Genomic DNA, 23,135 nt, shown 5'->3' on the forward strand with positions numbered 1-23,135 from the left:
AAAGGACAAGGAGGTTAAATCGGTTATGATCCATTGGGCCAAAGATTTTGGATATAATATACAATTTAAAGACTGGGTTAAATTGTGGAATGAAGGAATGAAATTTACTGTGTGTACTACAATAAAGGAAAATGTGATGAAAATGATATATAGATGGTATGTAACACCAGTAAATTAGCAAAAATGTATAAAGTAATTAATAAATGTTGGAAGTGTAAAGAAAAAGAAGGAACATTTTACCATATGTGGTGGGAGTGTAAAAAAGTGTAATGCTTTTGGGAAAGGATATATAATGAGTTAAAAAACATGTTGAAATATACATTTGTTAAGAAACCAGAAGCATTTCTACTAGGAATAATAGGAAATGAAATTAATAAGAAAGAATGAAAGTTATTTTTATACGCAGTAACGGCAGCAAGAATACTATTGGCCTAAAAATGGAAACAAGAAGAATTACCTACGATTGAAGAATGGAGAATGAAATTAATGGAATACACAGAACTTGATATATTAACAGGAAGGATCCAGAACCGACGAGACCAGAGATTCACTGAAGACTGGATTAAATTTACAGATTATTTGAAAAGTATATGTGATGACACAACCTTGATGGCAGAAAGTGAGGAGGAATTAAAGAACCTTTTCTTGAGGGTGAAAGAGGAGAGCGCAAAATATGGTCTGAAGCTCAACATCAAAAAAATGAAGATCATGGCCACTGGTCCCATCACCTCCTGGCAAATAGAAGGAGAAGAAATGGAGGCAGTGAGAGATTTTACTTTCTTGGGCTCCATGATCACTGCAGATGGTGACAGCAGCCACGAAATTAAGAGACGCCTGGTTCTTGGGAGGAAAGCAATGACCAACCTAGACAACATCTTAAAAAGTAGAGACATCACCTTGCCAACAAAGGTCCGTATAGTAAAAGCTATGGTTTTCCCAGTAGTGATGTATGGAAGTGAGAGCTGGACCATAAAGAAGGCTGATCGCCGAAGAATTGATGCTTTTGAATTATGGTGCTGGAGGAGACTCTTGAGAGTCCCATGGACTGCAAGAAGATCAAACCTATCCATTCTGCAGGAAATCAGCCCTGAGTGCCTACTGGAAGGACAGATCGTGAAGCTGAGGCTCCAATACTTTGGCCACCTCATGAGAAGAGAAGACTCTCTGGAAAAGACCCTGATGTTGGGAAAGATGGAGGGCACAAGGAGAAGGGGACGACAAAGGACGAGATGGTTGGATAGTGTCTTCGAAGCTACAAACATGAGTCTGACTCTGACCAAACTGCGGGAGGCAGTGGAAGACAGAAGTGCCTGGCGTGCTCTGGTCCATGGGGTCACGAAGAGTCGGACACGACTAAACGACTAAACAACAACAACAACAATATGTGATGACCAGATAATGTTTGCAAGTTTTCAGGAAGCTCTGTGAGAATGTATGGTAGAAATATTGTTTAAAAAATAAGGTAAATTAAGATATTATTGTAGTGCAATATTAAATTAAGAAATGTGCAAGAAGTGATTAAGACGGAGAATTATCAGACATGTTGATGGAAGTAAAAAAAAAAAGATGTTGGTGATAAATTGGATGTTTTGTTTTGTATAGTTTTATATTGGAAAACTAATAAAAATATATATTAAAAAAAAAAGACACACCCCAAAGGGGCAAAACCCAGGCCCTTCCCAGGGAGACCATTCTCCCACTGAGGGGTAACAGTGAAAACTCAAGAAGGATCTTATATATTATCTACCCCACCCTATAAAAAGATAAATATTGGAACTTAACCTTCAGCTTGTCTCTGTCAGTCACTCTGTCAATTTCACGATCTTATTGCCCTTTCCCTTCCCACATGCCACAACCACATGTATTGTATGTTTCAAGTTGTACCACTGCATTTAAGCCTCCATTGTCACTGCTGGGTCCCTCACATTGCTCTCCAACTCTAAGATCACAAAAGGAAATTCTCCACTTCCATATGCATTGATCTATATTTTTTATATACAGTAGCAAGTCAGTTTCTGCTGTTAGCCCATGTAATATAGGATTTCTGAATTCTTCCCTCCCTCCCTTTAACTGGTGTACAGGAAACATCCCTGAAAATCCTGAAAATCCTGTCTCCATTGGTAACACATGTACACTTGGGGGAAATGGTGCAGGTGTGATTGAGGAAGAGTGTTGGGAAATCCAGGAAGCTCCCTTCAGATCAAGAGTTTGCAGCTGGACTGCTTGCTTGCCTGTGACACTCACAATTACAAGAGAACTACTCAATAACAAATATGCATCATTATTTTGATCTTACTAGAAGTCACAGAGCTCAATGCTCTAAGGAGATAACTTTGGAACTAGTAATTATCTCAAATTGCTGGGATTTATCATCCATCTTGCCAAACCCCACGTACATTTTATCAGGCCATGAACACAATCAATATCAGAGTGTGAAAGTGCATATAAAATAAATCCTGTGTCATTCAGAGCCCACAGGAGACATTCTGAACATGCAGGTTTTCAGATCTTTGACTTTTTCCCTATATCAAAATAATCCAAAAGTCATTCAATGAGATTTCTTGCAGTTTATGGTAGATGAGATAGAAATCTGACTTTCAGCATCCCTGTTGGCCCCAAGATGGTCAGAACATTTCTGCTGCTGATCCTTCTCTTCTTGTGGCTGCAGTTGCCTCCAACTGAGAGCAAGGAACACTCTGCTAGATGCACCATAACGGAGCCGTTCCAGCTTCCATACCAGAATTATCAGAGAGGGGACCTAGTCATTGGAGGAATTGTTACCTATTTCGGGTTTTTATTTGAAGAAAAGGATTTCCTTGAACACCCAAACACAAAGCTTATAGATGAACTCTTGTAAGTAAAATTCTATCCTTCATAGTGCAAGCTTGGTGAGGTCATGTTGGCTACAATTACACAGAGAATACCACGGCATGCTCAGAACACATTTCCCTGTGACTTTTATCAAGGAGGGGTGTTATATGTTTCTTCTTTTTACCTTGTGATCTTGTCACCTTCTTCTTTGTTGCTTTATTCTGCTTCTTGGGGTTTCTATCTTCTGCCTGTTCTTCTTTCTCATCATCTGATCCCATGGCTCTCACCACTTTCTCCCAACTTCATCCTCATCCTCCCTCTGTGTTTGCTTTCACACCATTAACGCCCGGTTTTCCTTTGCAGCAAAGCTTGATTTTCATATTCACAATCACTGTCATTTAATCTGACAGTTACAGTTGAATGTGACATTTGAATATCATAGATTTTGGGTTATACCTGCTGCTATGCAATGTAAACCATATTGGGTAATAATACCAAGTCTCACAACTGAGTTTTATGCAGATTAGACCCATTGAAATTAATACACCTAAGTTTGTCTGATCTATTAATCCTAATGGGCCTTCTCAGAGTATGACTAACATTGGCTACAGTATTTTTTGTACAGCCTCAATTTTATTTGAATGAGGGAAAGATGGAAATTCTGTTACTGTGAAAGAATAGATCCCATTCCATCTGATGTGCTCTGGTCACTACTCCCCACCTATACCAAACACTAACTATCTGAGAGGCACCAGTCAGAATTTCTGAACTGGGAACTTCTCATCCAGTGAGTGTCCATTGGTTGCTGAAAGGAAATAAGGAGTTAAGGGAAGGATGTGGCAACTTATGTAGGTGCATGTGAGCCAGGAAGTTACCTATGTGCTTAAGAGGGAGAGGATGAGAATACCTCTGACACACAGTATAATTCTTTTATTAGTGGAGCACCAAAGTACTACCAGAATACTCTCTCCCTGGTGTTTGCTGTGAAAGAAATAAACAAGAACCCTAATATCATACCGAATATGACCTGTGGGTTCCACGTCACTGATAGCTACTTAAATGCAAGGATGACTTATCAGAACACCCTGAAACAGCTGTCCATCACAGAAAGGATTGTCCCCAACTTCAAATGTGACAAGAAAGGACAAAAGATAGCTGTTATTGGGGGACTTGACTCTGACATCTCTCTCCACATGGCTACTGTCTTAGGCATCTACAAGATTCCACAGGTATAGTAAGACTGGGGGCTGTCAAGCTCTTCTGCCTCAGGTACAATAATGATCTTCTGGATTCTCAAATCTTTCTTTTATTTTGGTTCATTTTTCTGAAAAAGGAAGTGTGAGAGGAAAATATATAAATAATACAAAAGCACCTGGTGGTTGGAGGAAAGGGGCTTTGGTACTTGCCAGACTTTGTCTCCCTTGTGTCACTGGGAAGCAGCAGGGAGGTTGGAACAGGGCCAAGGCAGCAGCAGGAGTTTTCTTCCTGCTCCCAGGAAGCTGCACAATGCCAGTTGCAAGAGGTCAGAGAAACCCTGCTCCTCCTCCCCACCACCAACTGCTGGAGATATGCGTAATGTTCTTGTGAGATCAACATGTATCCATAAATGGAGTCAAGAAATTCTTATGGGTTTGTTCTTCAAGCAGATACTTGGGATGAACCATAACTGTTTGCTCTAACTCTCCAATTCTTGTGGGATTGATTTCTTCCTCCAGATTGCTTACTGCGTATTAGCTCCAGGGAGAAGCCCAGAGTTGCAGCCCCAGACATTCTACCGAACGGTGCCCAATGAGAAATATCAATATGCAGGGATTGTCATGCTACTTCTACATTTCCAATGGACTTGGGTAGGAATTGTGGCATCCGATGATGAAAATGGAGAGACCTTTATGCAAAGCTTAGTGCCAATGCTTTCCCAGCATGGAGTCTGTTCAGCTTTCAATGAAAAACTACCAGCCATATCTCAGGGTCTAGATAATTTCGGTTCCCTGGAACTCCTTCGGGCCAAGTCCTCTTTCCTGGTGGCCTCAGAAGTCAACATATTGGTTCTGTGCGCAGAACCTCAGACCATTACAGTTGTGAAATGGTTGCAATATTTCTTTTCATTAGCAGAAGATGTTGCAGAGAATTCTACAGGCACCGTGTGGATTTTGACAGCCCAGTGGGCTTTCTCTTCAGAAACAATGCAAAGGTATTATGATATACAAGCCTTTGATGGTGCCTTGTCTTTTGCAATTCACACAGAGAAAGTCCAGGGATTTAAAGACTTCCTTCAGACCCTGAACCCCAGCTCTCCAAATGGAGATGGGTTCCTCCAGGCTTTTTGGCAACAGGCATTCAACTGTTTATTTTCTGCTTCTAATGGGCACAAGGAAAACACAAAGACCTGCACTGGCCATGAGAGTCTGGAGAGCCTTCCTGGGCATATTTTTGAGATGACCATGACTGGCCAAAGTTACAGTATCTATAATGCGGTTTATGCCATTGCACATTCTTTACATCAGATGCACTCATCCAGGTCAAAACGCAGAATGATGGCAGGCAGAGGTGGGCTCGATCCTCCAGAACTGCAACCTTGGCAGGTGAGATTTCCTGTTCAGAACAAACCTTTGCTTGGGGCTAATCTAATGGGCACACAGTCCATAGAATGAATACACACAAACACAGAGACATAGTGTGCTGTAGTGGTTAAGAGCGGTAGTCTCGTAATCTGGGGAACCGGGTTCTCATCTCCGCTCCTCCACATGCAGCTGCTGGGTGACCTTGGGCTAGTCACACTTCTCTGAAGTCTCTCAGCCCCACTCACCTCACAGAGTGTTTGTTGTGGGGGAGGAAGGGAAAGGAGAATGTTAGCCGCTTTGAGACTCCTTAAAGGGAGTGAAAGGCGGGATATCAAATCCAAACTCTTCTTCTTCTTCTTACAGCTTTTACCTTTCCTCCACAACAATCCCCACATTCTTTTCATCACTTAACTGTTTCCCCTTTCCTTCAAGATGAAGGAGCCACAATCAAGATAGGACCGGAACTTCCCTTCCATTTGCAGGAGTAGTTGAAGGAGTTATGGCACTCTGTACCCTTTCCCAGCCTCTCTAGGAACATGGGCTGTCAAGATGTGAATGCATCTCTTGGATGGGGAAAAGTAAATAAACAAACAAACAAACAAAAGGAGATCAAGGAAAACCCACCATGAGCTGCTCTCCATTTTGTTCTCCCTCTTTCCCTGCCCACCCAACCACCTTGCAGGAGGGGCAGTTCCAGGGCTTCCTGACATGGAACCATTTTGCCTTTGCACACGGACCCCAGAGCTGAACCCTCACACAAGTGGCAGGCCAGCTGTACTTACTAGAAATACTTATGTTTTTCAAATGTTGTAGACTGCACAGTTTTGGACTACTTTCTATTGTGTGAAATATATTGATAGATTCTTCTCCTCTGTAAAATCCCTAAAAGCTCTCCTTTTTTAAACTTTGCCTTTGTTTTCTTCTGCCTAGCTGCACTCGTTCTTGAGGAGTATCTCCTTCAACAACAGTGCTGGTGACTTAGTGTCCTTTGATGAGAATGGAGAATTAGCAGGTGGATTTGATATTATTAACTGGGTTACTTTTCCAAACCAAACCTTCTCCCGTGTGAAAGTAGGAAAGATAGTTCCACAAGATTCACAAAACATAGACTTCAGCGTGGATGAGGGAGCCATCACATGGCACAGATCCTTTAATCAGGTGGGACCATTGGATTTTTTAAAATGCGGTGTTGTAGGAGCAAATTATACTGACCCAAGTGAGATTTACATCTCAGAAGACAAGTTACTCATCTGTTTTGAAAGAAGATTGATTGTCTTGTGGTGCTTCCTATTTTACCTTCTCTGTCAACTCCCTGTATTTCAAAGTCTGTTGTCTTCCCTATCCTCTCTCCATTCTCCATCTTTAAAATTCAATATCCCTTCTCATTCACTCACAATATTTACATTACAGTTTGTTTATTTATACAACACACCTTTCTGAAGTAATGTTAATCAGCATCATCAATCTTTATTACGGTCCAGAGACCCAATGTTAAAAAGAGATCTGTTGGATAATGTTAATCAGCCAACTGATCTCTTCTCTTTGGTTAAAACTGTGTTGTTTAGAAGGCATAAGAGAGCTACATTTTCTCCTCTTTTTATGGCTAGGTGCTGCCCCTTGCCTTGTGTAATGATCGCTGCCAGCCAGGCTACAGCAGGAAAAAGAAGGAGGGGTTGCCATTTTTTTGCTATGATTGTGCTTCATGTCCACATGGGATGATTTCAAATCAAATGGGTAGGAGACATCATCTGCTATTTTGTATAATGCTTCCTAATACCTATTTCAACTTTTCCCAGTGAAGCTGGTATTACTATTTTGCCAATTGTACCACCAAGAATTGTGACCAACTCTAGCTAACCGTACAACCAAAGCCAATATTTCTGATCACTCATTTGAGATGGACAGAGTAGATGAACAATCCATGCATTTTAGGCCCATCAAAATGTAGAGCCTATTGCGGATTATGCATACTGGCAGGAGATTGTACAAACAGTTGTTAATATCCACTTACCAAATTAATTAATAAATTAATAAATTAATAAATTACCAAATAATTAATGCAACATTTGTCGGAACTCATATATCACTCATTGTTTCAGATATGGATTATTGTTTCCAATGCCAAGATGATCAATTTCCAAACAAGGACAGAGATCAGTGCATCCCCAAACGCCAACATTTTCTTTCCTACGCAGAACCTTTAGGGTTCGCTTTAGCTTCCTTAGCTCTGGCCTTTTCTCTGCTCACAGCTTGGATACTTGGCGTCTTCTCTAGGAATGGGGACACTCCCATTGTCAAAGCCAACAACCGGGACCTCACCTACACTCTGCTCCTTGCCCTCTTGCTCTGCTTCCTCTGCTCCTTGCTCTTCATTGGCCAGCCTCACCCAGTCAGCTGCTCTTTACGACAAGCTGCTTTTGGCATCATCTTCTCCATTGCTGTGTCTTGTGTCTTGGCCAAAACCATCACGGTGGTTCTGGCTTTCATGGCCACCAAACCAGGATCCAGGATGAGGAAATGGGTGGGGAAATCTCTCACAAACTCTGTGCTTCTTGCTTGCTGCTCCGTTCAAACCAGCATTTGTGCTGCTTGGCTCTGTACGGCTCCTCCATTCCCAGATGTGGACATGAACTCTCTGATGGAGGAAATCATTGTGGAATGCAACGAAGGTTCTGTCGCGATGTTTTATTCTGTCCTGGGTTATCTGGGATTCCTGGCCATGGTCAGCTTCACTATGGCTTTCCTGGCCAAGAGGTTGCCGGACAGTTTCAACGAAGCCAAGTTCATCACCTTCAGCATGTTGGTGTTCTGCAGCGTTTGGCTGTCCTTTGTTCCCTCTTATCTGAGCACCAAAGGAAAGCAGATGGTGGCTGTGGAGGTCTTTTGCATCTTGGCCTCCAGCGCAGGTTTGCTGGGTTGTATCTTTGCCCCCAAATTGTACATAATTCTTCTGAGGCCTGACTTGAACAGCAAAGACCACTTAATTCTGAGGAGCAAATAGGAATCACCTTGTGTTGATGGTTTTAATTATTGCATTGTTTGCTGGCATTTATTGGAAGAAAAGCAGAAAAAGTAATTCCTTGGATTTCTCAACTCTTATCCCTTTCATTCCCAGAAAAAGCCTCCAACCTACATGTGTAATCAATAAAGCTGAGACCAATTTTTAACCCCATAAAGTTGTTCTGTCACTTTGTTATCCTGTCAATACACTGATCTTCCATTCATAGGGTGCTAAAGGTATATCCCTTCATGGGGACACTTCAGCAGTGTGAAACACGTAACTTCTGCCAAGGCTATTCTTTATATATTTAGGTAAAAGCTATATTGTATTTATTTATATGTAATCAAGAAAGTCTGCTGATCTCAGAATGTAGCTGCAGAATCCTGTATAACATGGCAGAACATTATGGACAATTAAGAGGTGGCATTTTTAATCCTTTCCGTCATCATCCACCTGTAGATACACATGTCTGTACACATCCATCTGGCTTCACAATGTGAAGTTGCCACATTTCCAAGTGGGGCTTCAAAACAATTGAATGACATTTGTTACCTGCTAGTACTCATTTCCCTGCAAATGAGACCCAGATTCTCTGAATTTATCTTCTCCATGTAGGACAGATACAAATGGGGAATTAGTAGCTGGATTGGATGTACAGTGGTACCTCTGGTTATGAACTTAATTCATTCCGGAAGTCCGTTCTTAACCTGAATCTGTTCTTAACTTGAAGTACCACTTTAGCTAATAGGGCTTCCCGCTACCACCACGCTGCCACCACATGATTTCTGTTCTCATCCTGGGGCAAAGTTCTTAACCCGAGGTACTAGTTCCAGGTTAACGGAATCTGTAACCCGAAGTGTTTGTAACCCGAGGTACCACTGTAATAAATTGGGTCTCCCATGTCCTAGTCCAACACTCTAACCACTACATCTCACTGGCTCTCAACTGAAAATTATGGTCTGTCCATACGGTGTTCATTAATGTAATGCATTTTTTTGTTGATAAAATGGGTAACGTACTTGCAAACCTCCCCTTTTTTTACCTCTTTGAAAAATCGGCTGTAAAGCATTTTTTTATTATTATATATTTTCATCTTAAGTAGTTTTCTGGGTAACTTTTTTCCCTCTTTTTTGCTGAGTCTCCATAAACCCTTATTGCTCTCCCTGCTAAGGAAGACCAGCTGAGACTTTGGCTGTGATGTGATAAACATGTCCCCCCACTCCACATCACCAAGAAGCAACAACCCAGCACAGCTGATTAACTCTCTTGTAATTATCAAAGTAATCACGATCATTTCTTTGACTCTCTGGGGTGTTCCAGTAGCTGCATGAAAACTACGATTCAAGACTTGAAGATACTATTAATATCTCCTGTGATGTTCAGAGCTTGGCCTTACACCAAGGGCACTATCAGACTGTTCACTCATTCTTTTTCCTGCAAAAATCTGGCTTTCGTAACCATCCCAGTGAGACTTTGCTGCTCAGTATCACTCAGATGACAAGGTGCAAAGAGATGAATTGTCGCCTAAAAAATTCCCTGCAACATGGTAATATTTGCAATCTTGGCATTTGTGCTGCTGCCTCAGACTGTGTGCAAGTTTCCTTTTGCTCCTACAATACTCTTTGCAGGATGGTACTTTCCACGATGTTGGTGTCAGTGCTGCTTCCTCCAGATGAGTGCCAGGCTGCTGTCGCTCCATGTTCCATCCGTGACCCTCTTCCTATTCTTCACAAATATTTCCAGTCTGGAAATGTTGTTATTGCTGGCGTTATGTCTCAAATCCATATAACTTCAAGCATAGCCTTCAATGAACCTCCTACACCTGAACTCTTTGATGACATTCTGTAAGGAAGTGTGTGTGTGTGTGTGTGTGTGTGTGTGTGTGTGTGTGTGTATTAAAAAGTGTATTGTATATCTGTAATGAATATATTTCTGCATTTGACATATGATGAAGGTGATGCCCATTACACTAGTGGTCAAAATTGTGGCAAACTTTAGGGAAAGCTGTATTTCTAAGGTTTGATGGCTCATAAGAAAAGTATTAAATTAGAATGAACTTCTACAGTATAAAAAAAATTCCTTCCAGTAGCACCTTAAAGACCAACTAAGTTAGTTCTTGGTATGAGCTTTCGTGTGCATGCACACTTCTTCAGATACACTGCTGTATGGCAGACCAACACGGCTACCTATCTGTAACTTCTACAGTATATCACTAGAAAGATAATCTAATGCAGAATATAATGCCACAAACTGTGTTGAATAGCCCTGACCTGAATCGAACAGAATATCTGTGGAGCTGATTGAATAAACTTTTTAGTCAGAAGCAACCAAGGAATAAAGCACATGTTTTAGAAACATTCATACAATCTTGGTTTCACATTAAAATGCCTGGTGAATTAAAATCTTTGCTTTACTCCATGGGATGTCACTGCAGAGCTGCAATTGCAGCAAAAAGTTTCTACACTAACATAAATGGTGAAAAGTTATGAAATACCCTTTATCTTGGTTTTGTATGCATAACTTCTTTTATTTGGCTATTTGCTTCCTTTGGTGATCACTCGTACCTGAGTAAGATTGTCTTCCATGAAGACGGTCTAAACAGTGAGTCCGTATGTGACTGTGGAGTTCAATTCTGTATTCTCATGGCCTTCCTCAGTGAGGACTGAGATTTCCAGATGGGAGTTGATAATGGTGAGGGTTTGCCAAACATGCCTTCCTCTTAGTGTGTTTCCCACTTTCATCCTGAGTTTGAGTGTCTTCAAAGTCCATGGCACCTTTCTTAAAAGCTGTTCTCCAATTGGAGCACCAGGATTACGCTTTCCATTCTTGAGTTGGGAATAGAGTCGTTGCTTCGGAAGACAATAGTCAGGCATCCAAACAACATGACCAGTCCAATGAAGTTGATGTTGAAGAATCATTGCTTCAACACTGGTGATCTTTTCTTCTTTCTGTACATTGGCATTAGTTTGTGTGTCTTCCCAAGTGATGTGTAAAAATTTCAAGAGAGACCCTTGAGGGAATCTTTCCAGGAGTTGGAGATGGCGTTTATAAGTCCTCCATATTTCACAAGCATACAGTAAGGTTGGTAGTACGATAGCTTTGTAAACAAGCATTTTGGTTGCCCTGCAAATGTTCCAGTCCTCAAACACCCTGCAGGAGAAAGTGCATTTTTTCAAAGCTCAATCGATGCTGGATTTTGGCATCAATGTCGGCCCTTGAGAATAGATAACTGCCTAGGTAGGAGAAGTTATCAACACTTTCCAACGTTACACCATTGTGTTGGATTTGTGGCACTGCAGAAGGGTTGTTCTGTGCTTTTTGGTGCAGCACTTTGGTTTTTGGGATCTTGAGTGATGGGCCAAGCTTTTCGTAATCTTCTACAAAGATACATACTTTCCAAAATGTTTTCACAATATTGGCCACTAGTGTATGATGAATATTACCACCCTCCCACCCTCCCCATGTAATTCTGGTGTTTATGAGACATGGGGGCAAATCTCATAATTCAAACTCACTTCTGCAGTGTGTGATAACCTTTTTCTTGTTATATGGTAGGCTTATACCAGTGTTCAGGTTTTTTAAAAAAGTTTACAAGGCAGCATAAAATGTAACATCCCCATTCACTTTGTTAAGGCTTTCCACTCATTTACCATGGTGAGCGAAGGATTTCTTATTTAATATTTGATTTTAATCAAAGCCAAGTGGTAATTCATTCAGATTAGAGGTGAATTTATTATAAGTTTTTGGTAACCAGACTTTGTCCTTCTCTTCCATAGAAGAAAACTAGTAGCAATCAGGGCCAGGCCACCTATGACGTAGCAGGAGTTAGATGTTCAGCATAGCAAAACATCCAGGTTTGTGTTTCAATATATCCATACACTTTCTATGCTTGTGAATGTGAATTGTTATGCACTATGTCGCTCTCCATGCAGGCCAGTGACACAACTCTACCAGCATATCCTGGCTTTGGCATTTGCTGTGAAAGAGATAAATGAAAATCCTGAAATCTTGCCCAATATCTCTCTGGGTTTCCACATCTATAACAGCCATTTCAGTGCAAGCTGGACCTACCAAGCCTCCATGGAACTTCTCTCTAGCCTAGAAAGACTCATCCCTAACTATAAATGTAATGTTCAGGAGACTCCAAAGGCAGTCATTGGGGGGCCAAAACCTGATTTATGTCTCCACATGTCAACCATCCTGTCCATGTACAAGATGCCAAGAGTAAGAGGTCTGCATGGAATATAGATCATAATGAAAGCCATTTACAGTTGTCTCTGACTAACTCTCATTGGGTTCCCAGCTGGTAATTGAATGTTTTTGTGACCCACCATCTTGAGGAACAATATATCAAGGGAATGGCAAATAGTGGGTATAGGTTGGTATTTTTCAACCAAAAATATGTGTCTGCTTCAGTTCCACACCTCCTGGAAAACTCAGGTGGAAGAATTCCTCATTGGACACTTTACTTCTGTGCAGGACTGTAACAAAACGTCTGCTGCCTGTGGTAGCAGAACTGTATGTTTGCTATGCCTGCTGAAAAATCACTTATATATTTCCCAAGATAACTTTAACATTCCAAATCAACAGAAATAAGTGATATTTGAATCCTTTTGAAGCAGATCCCCCTCAGTAAAACTCTGTAACCACCATGGGTTATCTAGCATGTGTGAAGTAAAGGTCAACTTCAGGCAGAAGTTGAACAAATAAGAAAGATTTATTTTGCAGAATAAAGTTGGTAAGACAAAAGATGTATCAGGAGATAAAGTTCTTTCAGGAAACAGTTAACTTATTAATATTCAATTATTGGATGTTACGGGCTTCAAAAGAAGGTAGTGAACGTACAGCTTATTTAAAATGGCAGTTACTTATTTTCAGCTTGATGTTACAATTGGTAAACAATCAGCTCATTTCCATTTTTCATTACTTCAGTTTCTTAAACCACATTGCATAGGTGTTACAGTTTCAGACTTTGGTTCTTATACAAGGTAGTGCTTTCTGTCAGTTTCCCCACCTTCTATCACTCCCACTCCTGAGGTTCCCCAAATAGCACAACAGCCCCAAGGGATCACCAGCCCTCTTAACGGGTTTGGGTGTCTTCTCTTTCTAGAAGATCTCTCCCCTCCTGACTGGAAGGAGACCCAAGCAGATGGGATCCTGCAGAGGTGCCATCTTCTGAAGAGGACTGAGGGGGCCCTGACGTCATGCGTGTGATGCTATGAGGAGCCAAATGGCCCTTGAATATTGAGGGGGCTCAGTCCCCTCAAAAAATACATTGGTGTGGATGAAACTGCCTCAGCTCCTAGGAGTAGTGTGAATGTTGGAAATCACAACATTATGATAATGAGAAGGATGCCCAATATTGCAGAAACAGATGATTCACCAATACAAACCAAGGCAGAAGTTTGGAATAGAACAGTCCAGGTGGATTTCATATCATTTCCCATGCAAAGGTTGTGGGAGATAGCTTTCCTCTGTGGTTCTCTATCCTTTGCAGTTAACTCAAGGAACCGTTATTAGGAATTTATTCCGAGAAAGCTTTACCAGGGTTTTCTATGAACAAGCATTTATTTACCTGTTCTTTCCTGTAACCTCCTTTAGATACAGCAAATTCTTTTTTTTTAAAATGCTTTTTATTAATTTTTAACATAAATATACAATTTTAATCAAAATTCTCACAAATTCCATACTTTTGGACTTCCTCCAACTTCTCTGACAATCATCCATGTTTAACTCTTGCTTACGCATTTCTTCTGTTCTCTATTGCCATTAGTCCCCCCTCCAATCATCCATTTTCATTTAACAATATACCTCAGTTTTTACAGTGCTTCTTTAAACCCCACTAGCGTTGTTTGTACTTCACATGTACTTTTCAGATATTCCACAAATTTCCCCCAGTCCTCGATGAACTTTTGGTCTCGAAGATATCTAACTTTCCCTGTTAACTTGCCCAGTTATGCATAGTCTGTTAATTTCGTCCTCCATTCCTCTTTCGTCGGTGTTTCCTCTTGTTTCCACTTCTGGGCCAGTAGAATTCTTGCTGCTGTAACTGCGTATTGAAAAAGTTTATAATCCTTCCTTCTTATTTCCTTTCCTGTAATGCCTAAAAGCAGGGCTTCTGGTTTCTTAACAAATGTATACTTCAACATTTTTTTCATCTCATTATATATCATCTCCCAGAAGCTCTTCACTTTCTTACACTTCCACCACATATGATAAAACGTTCCTTCTTTTTCTTTACATTTCCAACATTTATTACAGGTTTTGTACATTTTTGCTAATTTTACCGGTGTATACCATCTATAAAACATTTTCATTATATTTTCTTTTAACGCCGTACATGCAGTAAATCTTAAGTTTTCCTTCCATAATTTTTCCCAATCATCAAATTGTATATTATATCCAAAATCTCTGGCCCATTGTAGATACAGCAAATTCTGCCATAAACATAACTGCAAAATTGTTCTATTTGATGGAAAGACATTAATATCCAAGTATTTCCCCAAACAGTAGATTCTAAAATATCAGAAATAAACAAAAAGCTTAATCCCCCTGGTTAATATGTTGAAATCTGCTTTCAAGTCTAAATGGTGTTTTGATATCAGAATTTGTTATCATCTTTCCTCCCTTGATTTTAACACTGACGCTCTTCAGCTCATCTATGGCTCTTCTCCTGTGACGACTAATGACATTCAAGCCCTTTTCACCCACTGGATATTCCCAGATGGGGCTCAGCAATACGAGGGGATCCTCCAGTTACTGCTGCATTTTCGTTGGGTGTGGATCGGTGTGCTTTTTCTCCATGGTGACACTGGAGAGAGATTTGTACAAAATGTTCTCCCCATGTTTGCCCAGAAGGGTATCTGCTTTGATTATATAGAAAGTTTCCCTAAGGTTACCTCTTCTGGTGAGTTTGATGAAATGGTGGAAGAAGGTTTGAAAACCATGAACATTATTGTGGGGAGCACTGCCAATGTTGTAGTTGTGCATGGTGAAATTCAAACAATTATAGTAATTAGAACGCTACCCAGACTTGCAGATACAAATGACGTGCTAGTACAAGGAAAGACAAAAGTCTGGATTATGACAGCCCAGATGGATTTCACTTCATTTCCCTTTCAAAGAGGTTGGGACATCACATTCCTGCATGGAGCTCTATCCTTTGCAGTTCACTCTAAGGATCTTCCAGGATTCCAGAAATTTATTCAGATGAGACAGCCTACCTTGGAAAAAGAAGATCGTTTTCTCAGGGTTTTCTGGGAAGAGGCATTTAATTGTGGTTTTAATGATTCTGCTTCAGAGAAGAAAGATGACAAATTCTGCACTGGGGAGGAGAATATTGAGAGCCTTCCTGGGTCTGTTTTTGAAACGAGCATGACAGCCCACAGCTACAGCATCTACAATGCAATCTATATTTTGGCACATGCTTTGCACACCATGCAGTCCACCAAATTAAACTGCAGAGCAATGGCAGGTGGAGCAAGATGGGAACTTACAGATCAAGAGCCATGGCAGGTAATGTTGTCTTCCAGTTAATACAGATGTCTATGATCAACTCTGGAGTTCAGCCAAAGGAGGGACTTTTCTTGAATACCTCTGTCAGTAGGGGAAACTCATTGCATGTAAAGGCCCAGTAGTTGAATAATAAAACACATGGACACCAGTATTTTAGATTAATGGGCGAATTAAGGCCACAACGAAGGCCTGAAAGCAAGAAGGTGATCCCCAGGAAATGACTATCCACTAATGGTTAGGATAACATAATGGATGAAATTCTGCCATCACTTTGAAGTGGGTTCACTTGTCCTTGGAATAGCAAAATATGGCTATAGATGGCTAGGTACACAATATCATGCTATCACTATTTGTACAAAGGCAGCCCTGTATCCCAGGAAAGTGATTAGCAGCTTATCTACACAGCTTATCCTCCTATCTGAAGGAACGTCCTGTCTAATATTTGTGGTCTAAGTTCTATGAAATTTAGGCCAAGACTTCCTGTAATTCTTAAAAGAACCACATCTCACCACCACAATAAACATTGCTACGATTAAAAGTGTCCTTCACAAAACATTTAAAATAAATCTTGTGTTCCACAATGTTGCTCTTTTGTATATGCTCATGAGCTGGGCCTTTTCCAGCCAGAACTCAGTGGAACTCAGTTCTCTCCCCTCTCAGGGGGGCTCCATTGCCATTCCAAGGGAACGAGGGAGGTGTTTGTGGTGAGTTCCAGCACCTCTTTTTCTAGAAAGCAGCACTGCTCATTAATTCCTTTTTCCCTTTTAGCTCCACCCATTTTTGAAGAAGAAACTCATTAAAAACACAAAGACACTAAGATACATCTTTTAGAGACCATGAACTATACCTCTTAAATGCTAAAGATAAGCACTCTATTTGTACAAATATTACTTATATTTAATTATATTTGGCATTTTCATTAATTGCTTTTCCCCTCTTCAATCTTAGGTCCACCACTTTCTGGAAAGAGTTTCATTTAATAATAGTGTTGGGGAGGAAGTTTCCTTTGACCAAAATGGGGAATTAGTAGCTGGATTTGATATAATAAATTGGGTCACATTCCCCAATCAGTCATTTCTGAGAGTCAAACTTGGAACAATGGACCCACAAGCTCCCCCAGAGAAGAGGTTAATCATTCATGATGATGGTATCATGTGGCCCAACTGGTTCAACCAGGTAAAAATTTATTCAAAGTTTTCTCTAGTTTTTTGCTCAGTGTCTCAAAACTGTCTCATTGCAACACATTGAATCATCAATTAGCAGAATTATCAGACTTGATCTGTGAAGGAAATATCAGGCTGCAGCACTGATCAAAGGAAAGCTATCTTATTTCTAGCTCTATCTAACACATGAAATACCTGAAATGGCAAGGGGTTTGCTGAATGTCAAATGTTACTGTATGTTAGCCATATTTCTAAGTCAGTAGAATGGTCCAGGAAGGTAAGACAAGAGATCATCGCCCTTCTCAAAAAAGATACAAGTATACAAAAAGAAAGCAAAGGCACTGAATGTTGCCAGAGAAACCATTGGAAGCATAGTTTGCAAGTTCCAAGTTAAAGGAACAGTGGTTAGACTACCTCAATGGGGCAGAATTTCAATAATTTCTATTGCAACTGTCAGTCAAAAACACTTGAGAAATTTCATGAGATTGTGACCCGATAAGCTTTCACCTGAACATTTTCTAATTTGATAAGATTTTTGTTGTTTAGTCATGTCCGACTCTTCGTGACCCCATGGACCAGAGCACGCCAGGCACTCCTGTCTTTCACTGCCTCCCGCAGTTTGGTCAAACTCATGCTGGTAGCTTTGAGAACACTGTCCCACCATCTCGTCCTCTGTCGTCCCCTTCTCCTTCTGCCCTCCATCTTTCCCAACATCAGGGTCTTTTCCAGGGAGTCTTCTCTTCTCATGAGGTGGCCAAAGTCTTGGAGCCTCAGCTTCAGGATCTGTCCTTCCAGTGAGCACTCAGGGCTGATTTCCTTCAGAATGGAGAGGTTTGCTCTTCTTACAGTCCATGGGACTCTCAAGGGTCTCCTCCAGCATCATATTTCAAAAGCATCCATTCTTCGGTGATCAGCCTTCTTTATGGTCCAGCTCTCACTTCCATACATCACTACTGGGAAAACCATAGCTTTTACTATACGGACCTTTGTTGGCAAAGTGATGTCTCTACTTTTTAAGATGCTGTCTAGGTTTGTCATTGCTTTTCTCCCAAGAAGCAGGCGTCTTTTAATTTCGTGGCTGCTGTCACCATCTGCAGTGATCATGGAGCCCAAGAAAGTAAAATCTTTCACTGCCTCCATTTCTTCCCTTTCTATTTGCCAGGAGGTGATGGGACCAGTGGCCATGATCTTCGCTTTTTTGATGTTGAGCTTCAGACCATATTTTGCGCTCTCCTCTTTCACCCTCAAGAAAAGGTTCTTTAATTCCTCCTCACTTTCTGCCATCAAGGTTGTGTCATCTGCATATCTGAGGTTGTTGATATTTCTTCCGGCAATCTTAATTCTGGCTAGGGATTTATCCAGCCCAGCCTTTCGCATGATGAATTCTGCATATAAGTTAAATAAGCAGGGAGACAATATACAGCCTTATCGTACTCCTTTCCCAATTTTGAACCAATCAGTTGTTCCATATCCAGTTCTAACTGTAGCTTCTTGTCCCACATAGAGATTTCTCAGGAGACAGATGAGGTGATCAGGCACTCCCATTTCTTTAAGAACTTGCCATAGTTTGCTGTGGTCGACACAGTCAAAGGCTTTTGCATAGTCAATGAAGCAGAAGTAGATGTCTTTCTGGAACTCTCTAGCTTTCTCCATAATCCAGTGCATGTTTGCAATTTGGTCTCTGGTTCCTCTGCCTCTTCTAAATCCAGCTTGCATTTCTGGGAGTTCTCGGTCCACATACTGCTTAAGCCTGCCTTGTAGAATTTTAAGCATAACCTTGCTAGCGTGTGAAATGAGTGCAATTGTGCGGTAGTTGGAGCATTCTTTGGCACTGCCCTTCTTTGGGATTGGGGTGTAGACTGATCTTCTCCAATCCTCTGGCCACTGCTGAGTTTCCCAAACTTGCTGGCATATTGAGTGTAGCACCTTAACAGCATCATCTTTTAAAATTTTAAATAGTTCAGCTGGAACACCTTCACTTCCACTGGCCTTATTATTTGCAGTGCTTTCTAAGGCCCATTTGACTTCACTCTCCAGGATGTCTGGCTCAAGGTCAGCAACCACACTACCTGGGGTGTACGAGCCATCCATATCTTTCTGGTATAATTCCTCTGTGTATTCTTGCCACCTCTTCTTGATGTCTTCTGCTTCTGTTAGGTCCTTTATTTGATAAGATATTGGCATGCTGATCTCTGAAGAAGTTCAAATACTTACCAATATGGTTTTCATAAAGGCAAAGGTACTGGAGTAATGATAGAAGTTCCAATGCTGCAATTAGAGCAAGATTTAAGATCATCTTCAGACAAAACAAACAACCTATAGCAATCTGCATAACTGTCATTTTTACTATTTGAAGATAAGTCCCAAACGATTTCCTTCTTTCATTTATGAACAGGCACAACCCACTTCTCTGTGTAATGAGAATTGTCATGTAGGTTATAGAAAGAACAAGAAGGAAGGAAAGCCATTCTGCTGCTATGATTGCCTTCCGTGTCCAGAAGGGAAGATCTCAAACAAGGAGGGTAAGGAATGCATCACACACTTTAATTTTACCTGTGCATCAGAAGCTCCTTTCTCTAGTGGGAAAACAGTATGGAAGTAGCAAATATACATTCTGGCATCTCTTAGGTGCATTGTGCCAATTTGGGGACTGAAGACCTTTTTTAATAATAAGATTTGTTTCTTCCATTTTCTTTTTCAGACATGGACGACTGTTCAGAATGCCCTGGAGATCAATATGCAAACAATGAACAGGATGGCTGCCTCCCCAAAGACAAAACATTCTTGTCTTATGGAGAACCGTTGGGGATCAGTTTGGCCACGTTGGCCCTCTTCTTTTCCTTCATCACAGCTTTGGTGCTTCAGATATTCACAAAGCACAGAGATACTCCCATAGTCAAAGCCAACAACCGCAACCTCACTTATATTCTCCTCCTTTTCCTCCTCCTCTCCTTCCTTTGTGCTCTGCTCTTCATTGGCCAGCCTGAGGAAGTCACCTGCCTCCTTCGACAAACTGCTTTTGGCTTGATCTTCTCAGTGGCCATTTCTTGCATCTTGGCCAAAACTGCCATTGTGGTTCTAGCTTTCATGGCCACCAAGCCAGGGTCCCGAATGAGGAAGTGGGTAGGGAAGCCACTGGGCACCCCAATTGTTCTTTCCTGCTCCCTTATTCAAGTGACAATCTGCAGCATATGGCTGGCAACCTCTCCTCCTTTCCCAGATGTTGACATGGACTCAATGACTGAAGAAATAATACTAGAATGTAATGAAGGTTCCACTATCATGTTTTATTGTGTCCTGGGGTTCATGGGTTTGCTGGCCATTGTGAGCTTCACAGTGGCTTTCCTAGCTAGAAAGTTGCCGGACAGTTTCAATGAAGCCAAATTCATCACCTTCAGCATGTTGGTCTTTTGCAGTGTGTGGCTCTCCTTTGTTCCAACCTACTTGAGCACCAAGGGCAAATACATGGTGGCTGTGGAGATCTTCTCCATCTTGGCCTCCAGTTGTGGGTTACTGGGCTGCATCTTTATCCCCAAATGCTATGTTATTTTACTGAGGCCTGAGCTGAACAGCAGGGAGCAGCTAATAAGAAGACAGTTTTAAATAATCCAGAAGTCTGAATCATGTTCGTAATTCTAGGTGTCTGTTATTGCTGTTTTATTTACGTTTATGTAATTAGATGTTTGGAAGCTGTGGCTGGATGGTTACGTGGGAGCCGGTTGAAGCTAAATCCTTCGAAGACAGAGGTCCTGTGGCTGGGACGGGGCGATATGGGATTGGGGGGGCAAGTCCCATCTCTTCTTTTTTTTAAATAGATTTTTATTGATTTTCCAACATGAAGTAAACACACTACATTTCACAATACATAGACAAACAAACATATAAACACGTATAATTTCATAACCTCTTTTTCATTAACCTTGTTTCACCGACTTCCCCATGCCTCCCTTTCTTGCATCCCTGTTAAAAAAATTTCAGCAACCCCTCACTTCCATTAACGTATAACTTACCTTCTTAATCCTTCTTCTTACCCAGTCATTTACAGCTGTGATTTTTTTATTTTCATTACCCATGACATTTTAACATTCATTAATTTTATAGCAATTCTCAAGATAAACTTTGTATTTCTTCCAATCTTCTTCCACCGTCTCTTTTCCTTGGTCACGGATTCTGCCAGTCATCTCAGCCAGTCCCATGTAGTCAATCACCTTCGTCTGCCATTCTTCCAGCGTGGGTAGTTCTTGTGTCTTCCAATACTTTGCTAAAAGAACTCTTGCTGCTGTTGTAGCATACATAAAAAACATCCTGTCCTTCCTTGACACCAATTGGCCAACCATGCCCAGGAGAAAGGCCTCTGGTTTCTTGTGAAAGGTGCACTTAAGAACCTTCTTAATTTCATTATAAATCATTTCCCAGAAGACCTTAATCCTTGGGCACGTCCACCAAAGGTGGTAGAAAGTACCTTCAGCTTCCTTACATTTCCAACATTTATTATTGGGCAGATGATATATTTTTGCGAGCTTGACTGGGGTCATGTACCACCGGCAACTCCCATCTCTTGCGGGGGCGCAATTAGTGCCAGCACCGTCCGTTAAGAGTCTGGGTGTAATCTTTGACACCTCCCTTTCCATGGAGGCGCAGATTGCAGCTATAACAAAGGCGGCATTTTTCCATCTCCGCCAAGCTAAGCAGTTGGCTCCTTACCTCTCTCGCCCTGACCTAGCCACTGTGATCCATGCGGCGGTCACCTCCAGACTGGATTATTGTAACTCGCTCTACGTGGGGCTGCCCTTGAGACTGACCCAGAAACTCCAGTGGGTGCAGAATGCTGCAGCGAGACTCCTTAAGAGGTCTTCGCTGCGAGATCACATTCACCCGGTGCTATACCAGCTGCACTGGCTCCCGGTGGAGTACAGGATCAGGTTGAAGGTGCTGGTTTTAACCTTTAAAGCCCTATATGGCCTAGGACCCTCGTACCTACGGGACCGCCTCTCCTGGTATGCCCCACAGAGAAACTTACGGTCTTCAAATAAAAACATATTGAAGGTCCCAGGCCACAGAGAAGTTAGGCTGGCCTCAACTAGAGCCAGGGCTTTTTTGGCTGTGGCTCTGATCTGGTGGAACGCTCTGCCACAAGAGACTAGGGCCCTGCGGGACTTGACATCTTTCCGCAGGGCCTGCAAGACAGAGCTGTTCCACCAGGCCTTTGGCCAGGGCACAGCCTGACTCCCTCCCTCGGCAATCTTCGCGGAGCTCTGGCCTAATGGTTGCTAGTGCCTTGAATTAATTAATTTTTATAATGAATGATTTTAGAATGTTGTTTATGTTGTACTTTTGTACTGTTTTATTGTTGTTAGCCGCCCTGAGCCCGGCTTCAGCTGGGGAGGGGGGGATATAAATAAAATTTATTATTATTATTATTATTATTATTATTATTATTATTATTATTATTATTATTATTATTATAAATCTGGGATACTCATGTCCCTAGAAATTAAAGAATCAACAAGTAAACAAATAATTAAAGAATTAACAAGTAAACAATAAAAAATATTTGGAGCAACCTCAAAGATCTCCTTTGGGAGAAATTGTGAGGACACAATTATGGCAGTGGTGAATTGATTACTGATGCTGTGGCAATGCTTTTGAGCACAACTGGCCAGGACATGACCCTGTCTGCAACAAAAGGGGTTCGGTCAGTCAGCCAGCCACTAATCTACCTAACAGTTCCCTCATTCAACCCACATTTTCCCAGTTTCTTCACAAGCTTTACTGAAATCAAGGTACATTATGGCCACAGCACAACACTAACCATTTCTGGCTTTTGTAAGGAAATGTAACACTCTGTATTACGCCTGCAACTGGAATCTGTATTATTTTAACTATTTCCTCTCCCTCCCCTTAATCTTTGGGGTCTAAAATGCTGAAAATCATGTCTTCATTGGTGACACATGTACAGCTAGGGGAAATGTGATTGAGGAAGAGTTTTGGAGAAATAGGAGACTCCCTTTAGGGCACCAGTTTGCAGCTGGACTGCTTGCTTGCCTGGGGCACTCACAATTACAAGAGAAGTACTCAATAACA

At 41.4% G+C, this 23,135-nt stretch overlaps 2 protein-coding genes across 2 annotated transcripts; both read left to right on the top strand.

Annotated features, from left to right (window-relative positions):
* Window positions 1-3,833: 3,833 nt before the first annotated feature.
* LOC144325887 (vomeronasal type-2 receptor 26-like) lies at window positions 3,834-8,373 on the top strand. The gene is made up of 5 exons (XM_077920682.1): window positions 3,834-4,040; window positions 4,527-4,658; window positions 6,303-6,530; window positions 6,980-7,106; window positions 7,472-8,373. Exons 1-5 carry the CDS (start codon window positions 3,834-3,836, stop codon window positions 8,371-8,373), a joined length of 1,596 nt encoding a protein of 531 aa, XP_077776808.1.
* Window positions 8,374-10,017: 1,644 nt separating this feature from the next.
* LOC114587010 (vomeronasal type-2 receptor 26-like) lies at window positions 10,018-20,654 on the top strand. Its single transcript, XM_077920683.1, has 6 exons — window positions 10,018-10,217; window positions 12,420-12,597; window positions 15,028-15,888; window positions 16,837-17,064; window positions 19,447-19,573; window positions 19,753-20,654. Exons 1-6 carry the CDS (start codon window positions 10,018-10,020, stop codon window positions 20,652-20,654), a joined length of 2,496 nt encoding a protein of 831 aa, XP_077776809.1.
* The last annotated feature ends 2,481 nt before the right edge of the window (window positions 20,655-23,135 follow it).

Source organism: Podarcis muralis, chromosome 16 (assembly GCF_964188315.1).
Source record: "Podarcis muralis chromosome 16, rPodMur119.hap1.1, whole genome shotgun sequence".
Classification (NCBI taxonomy): Eukaryota; Metazoa; Chordata; class Lepidosauria; order Squamata; family Lacertidae; genus Podarcis; species Podarcis muralis.

Excerpts from the sequence above, each read along its gene's own strand:
- LOC144325887 (XM_077920682.1), top strand. The coding sequence starts at position 3,834 with ATGACCTGTGGGTTCCACGTCACTGATAGCTACTTAAATGCAAGGATG. Across the intron at positions 4,041-4,526 it reads GCATCTACAAGATTCCACAG|ATTGCTTACTGCGTATTAGC; the intron begins GTATAGTAAGAC and ends TTCTTCCTCCAG. Across the intron at positions 4,659-6,302 it reads TACATTTCCAATGGACTTGG|CTGCACTCGTTCTTGAGGAG; the intron begins GTAGGAATTGTG and ends TCTTCTGCCTAG.
- LOC114587010 (XM_077920683.1), top strand. The coding sequence starts at position 10,018 with ATGTTGGTGTCAGTGCTGCTTCCTCCAGATGAGTGCCAGGCTGCTGTC. Across the intron at positions 10,218-12,419 it reads GAACTCTTTGATGACATTCT|CCATTTCAGTGCAAGCTGGA; the intron begins GTAAGGAAGTGT and ends CATCTATAACAG. Across the intron at positions 15,889-16,836 it reads CAGATCAAGAGCCATGGCAG|GTCCACCACTTTCTGGAAAG; the intron begins GTAATGTTGTCT and ends CTTCAATCTTAG.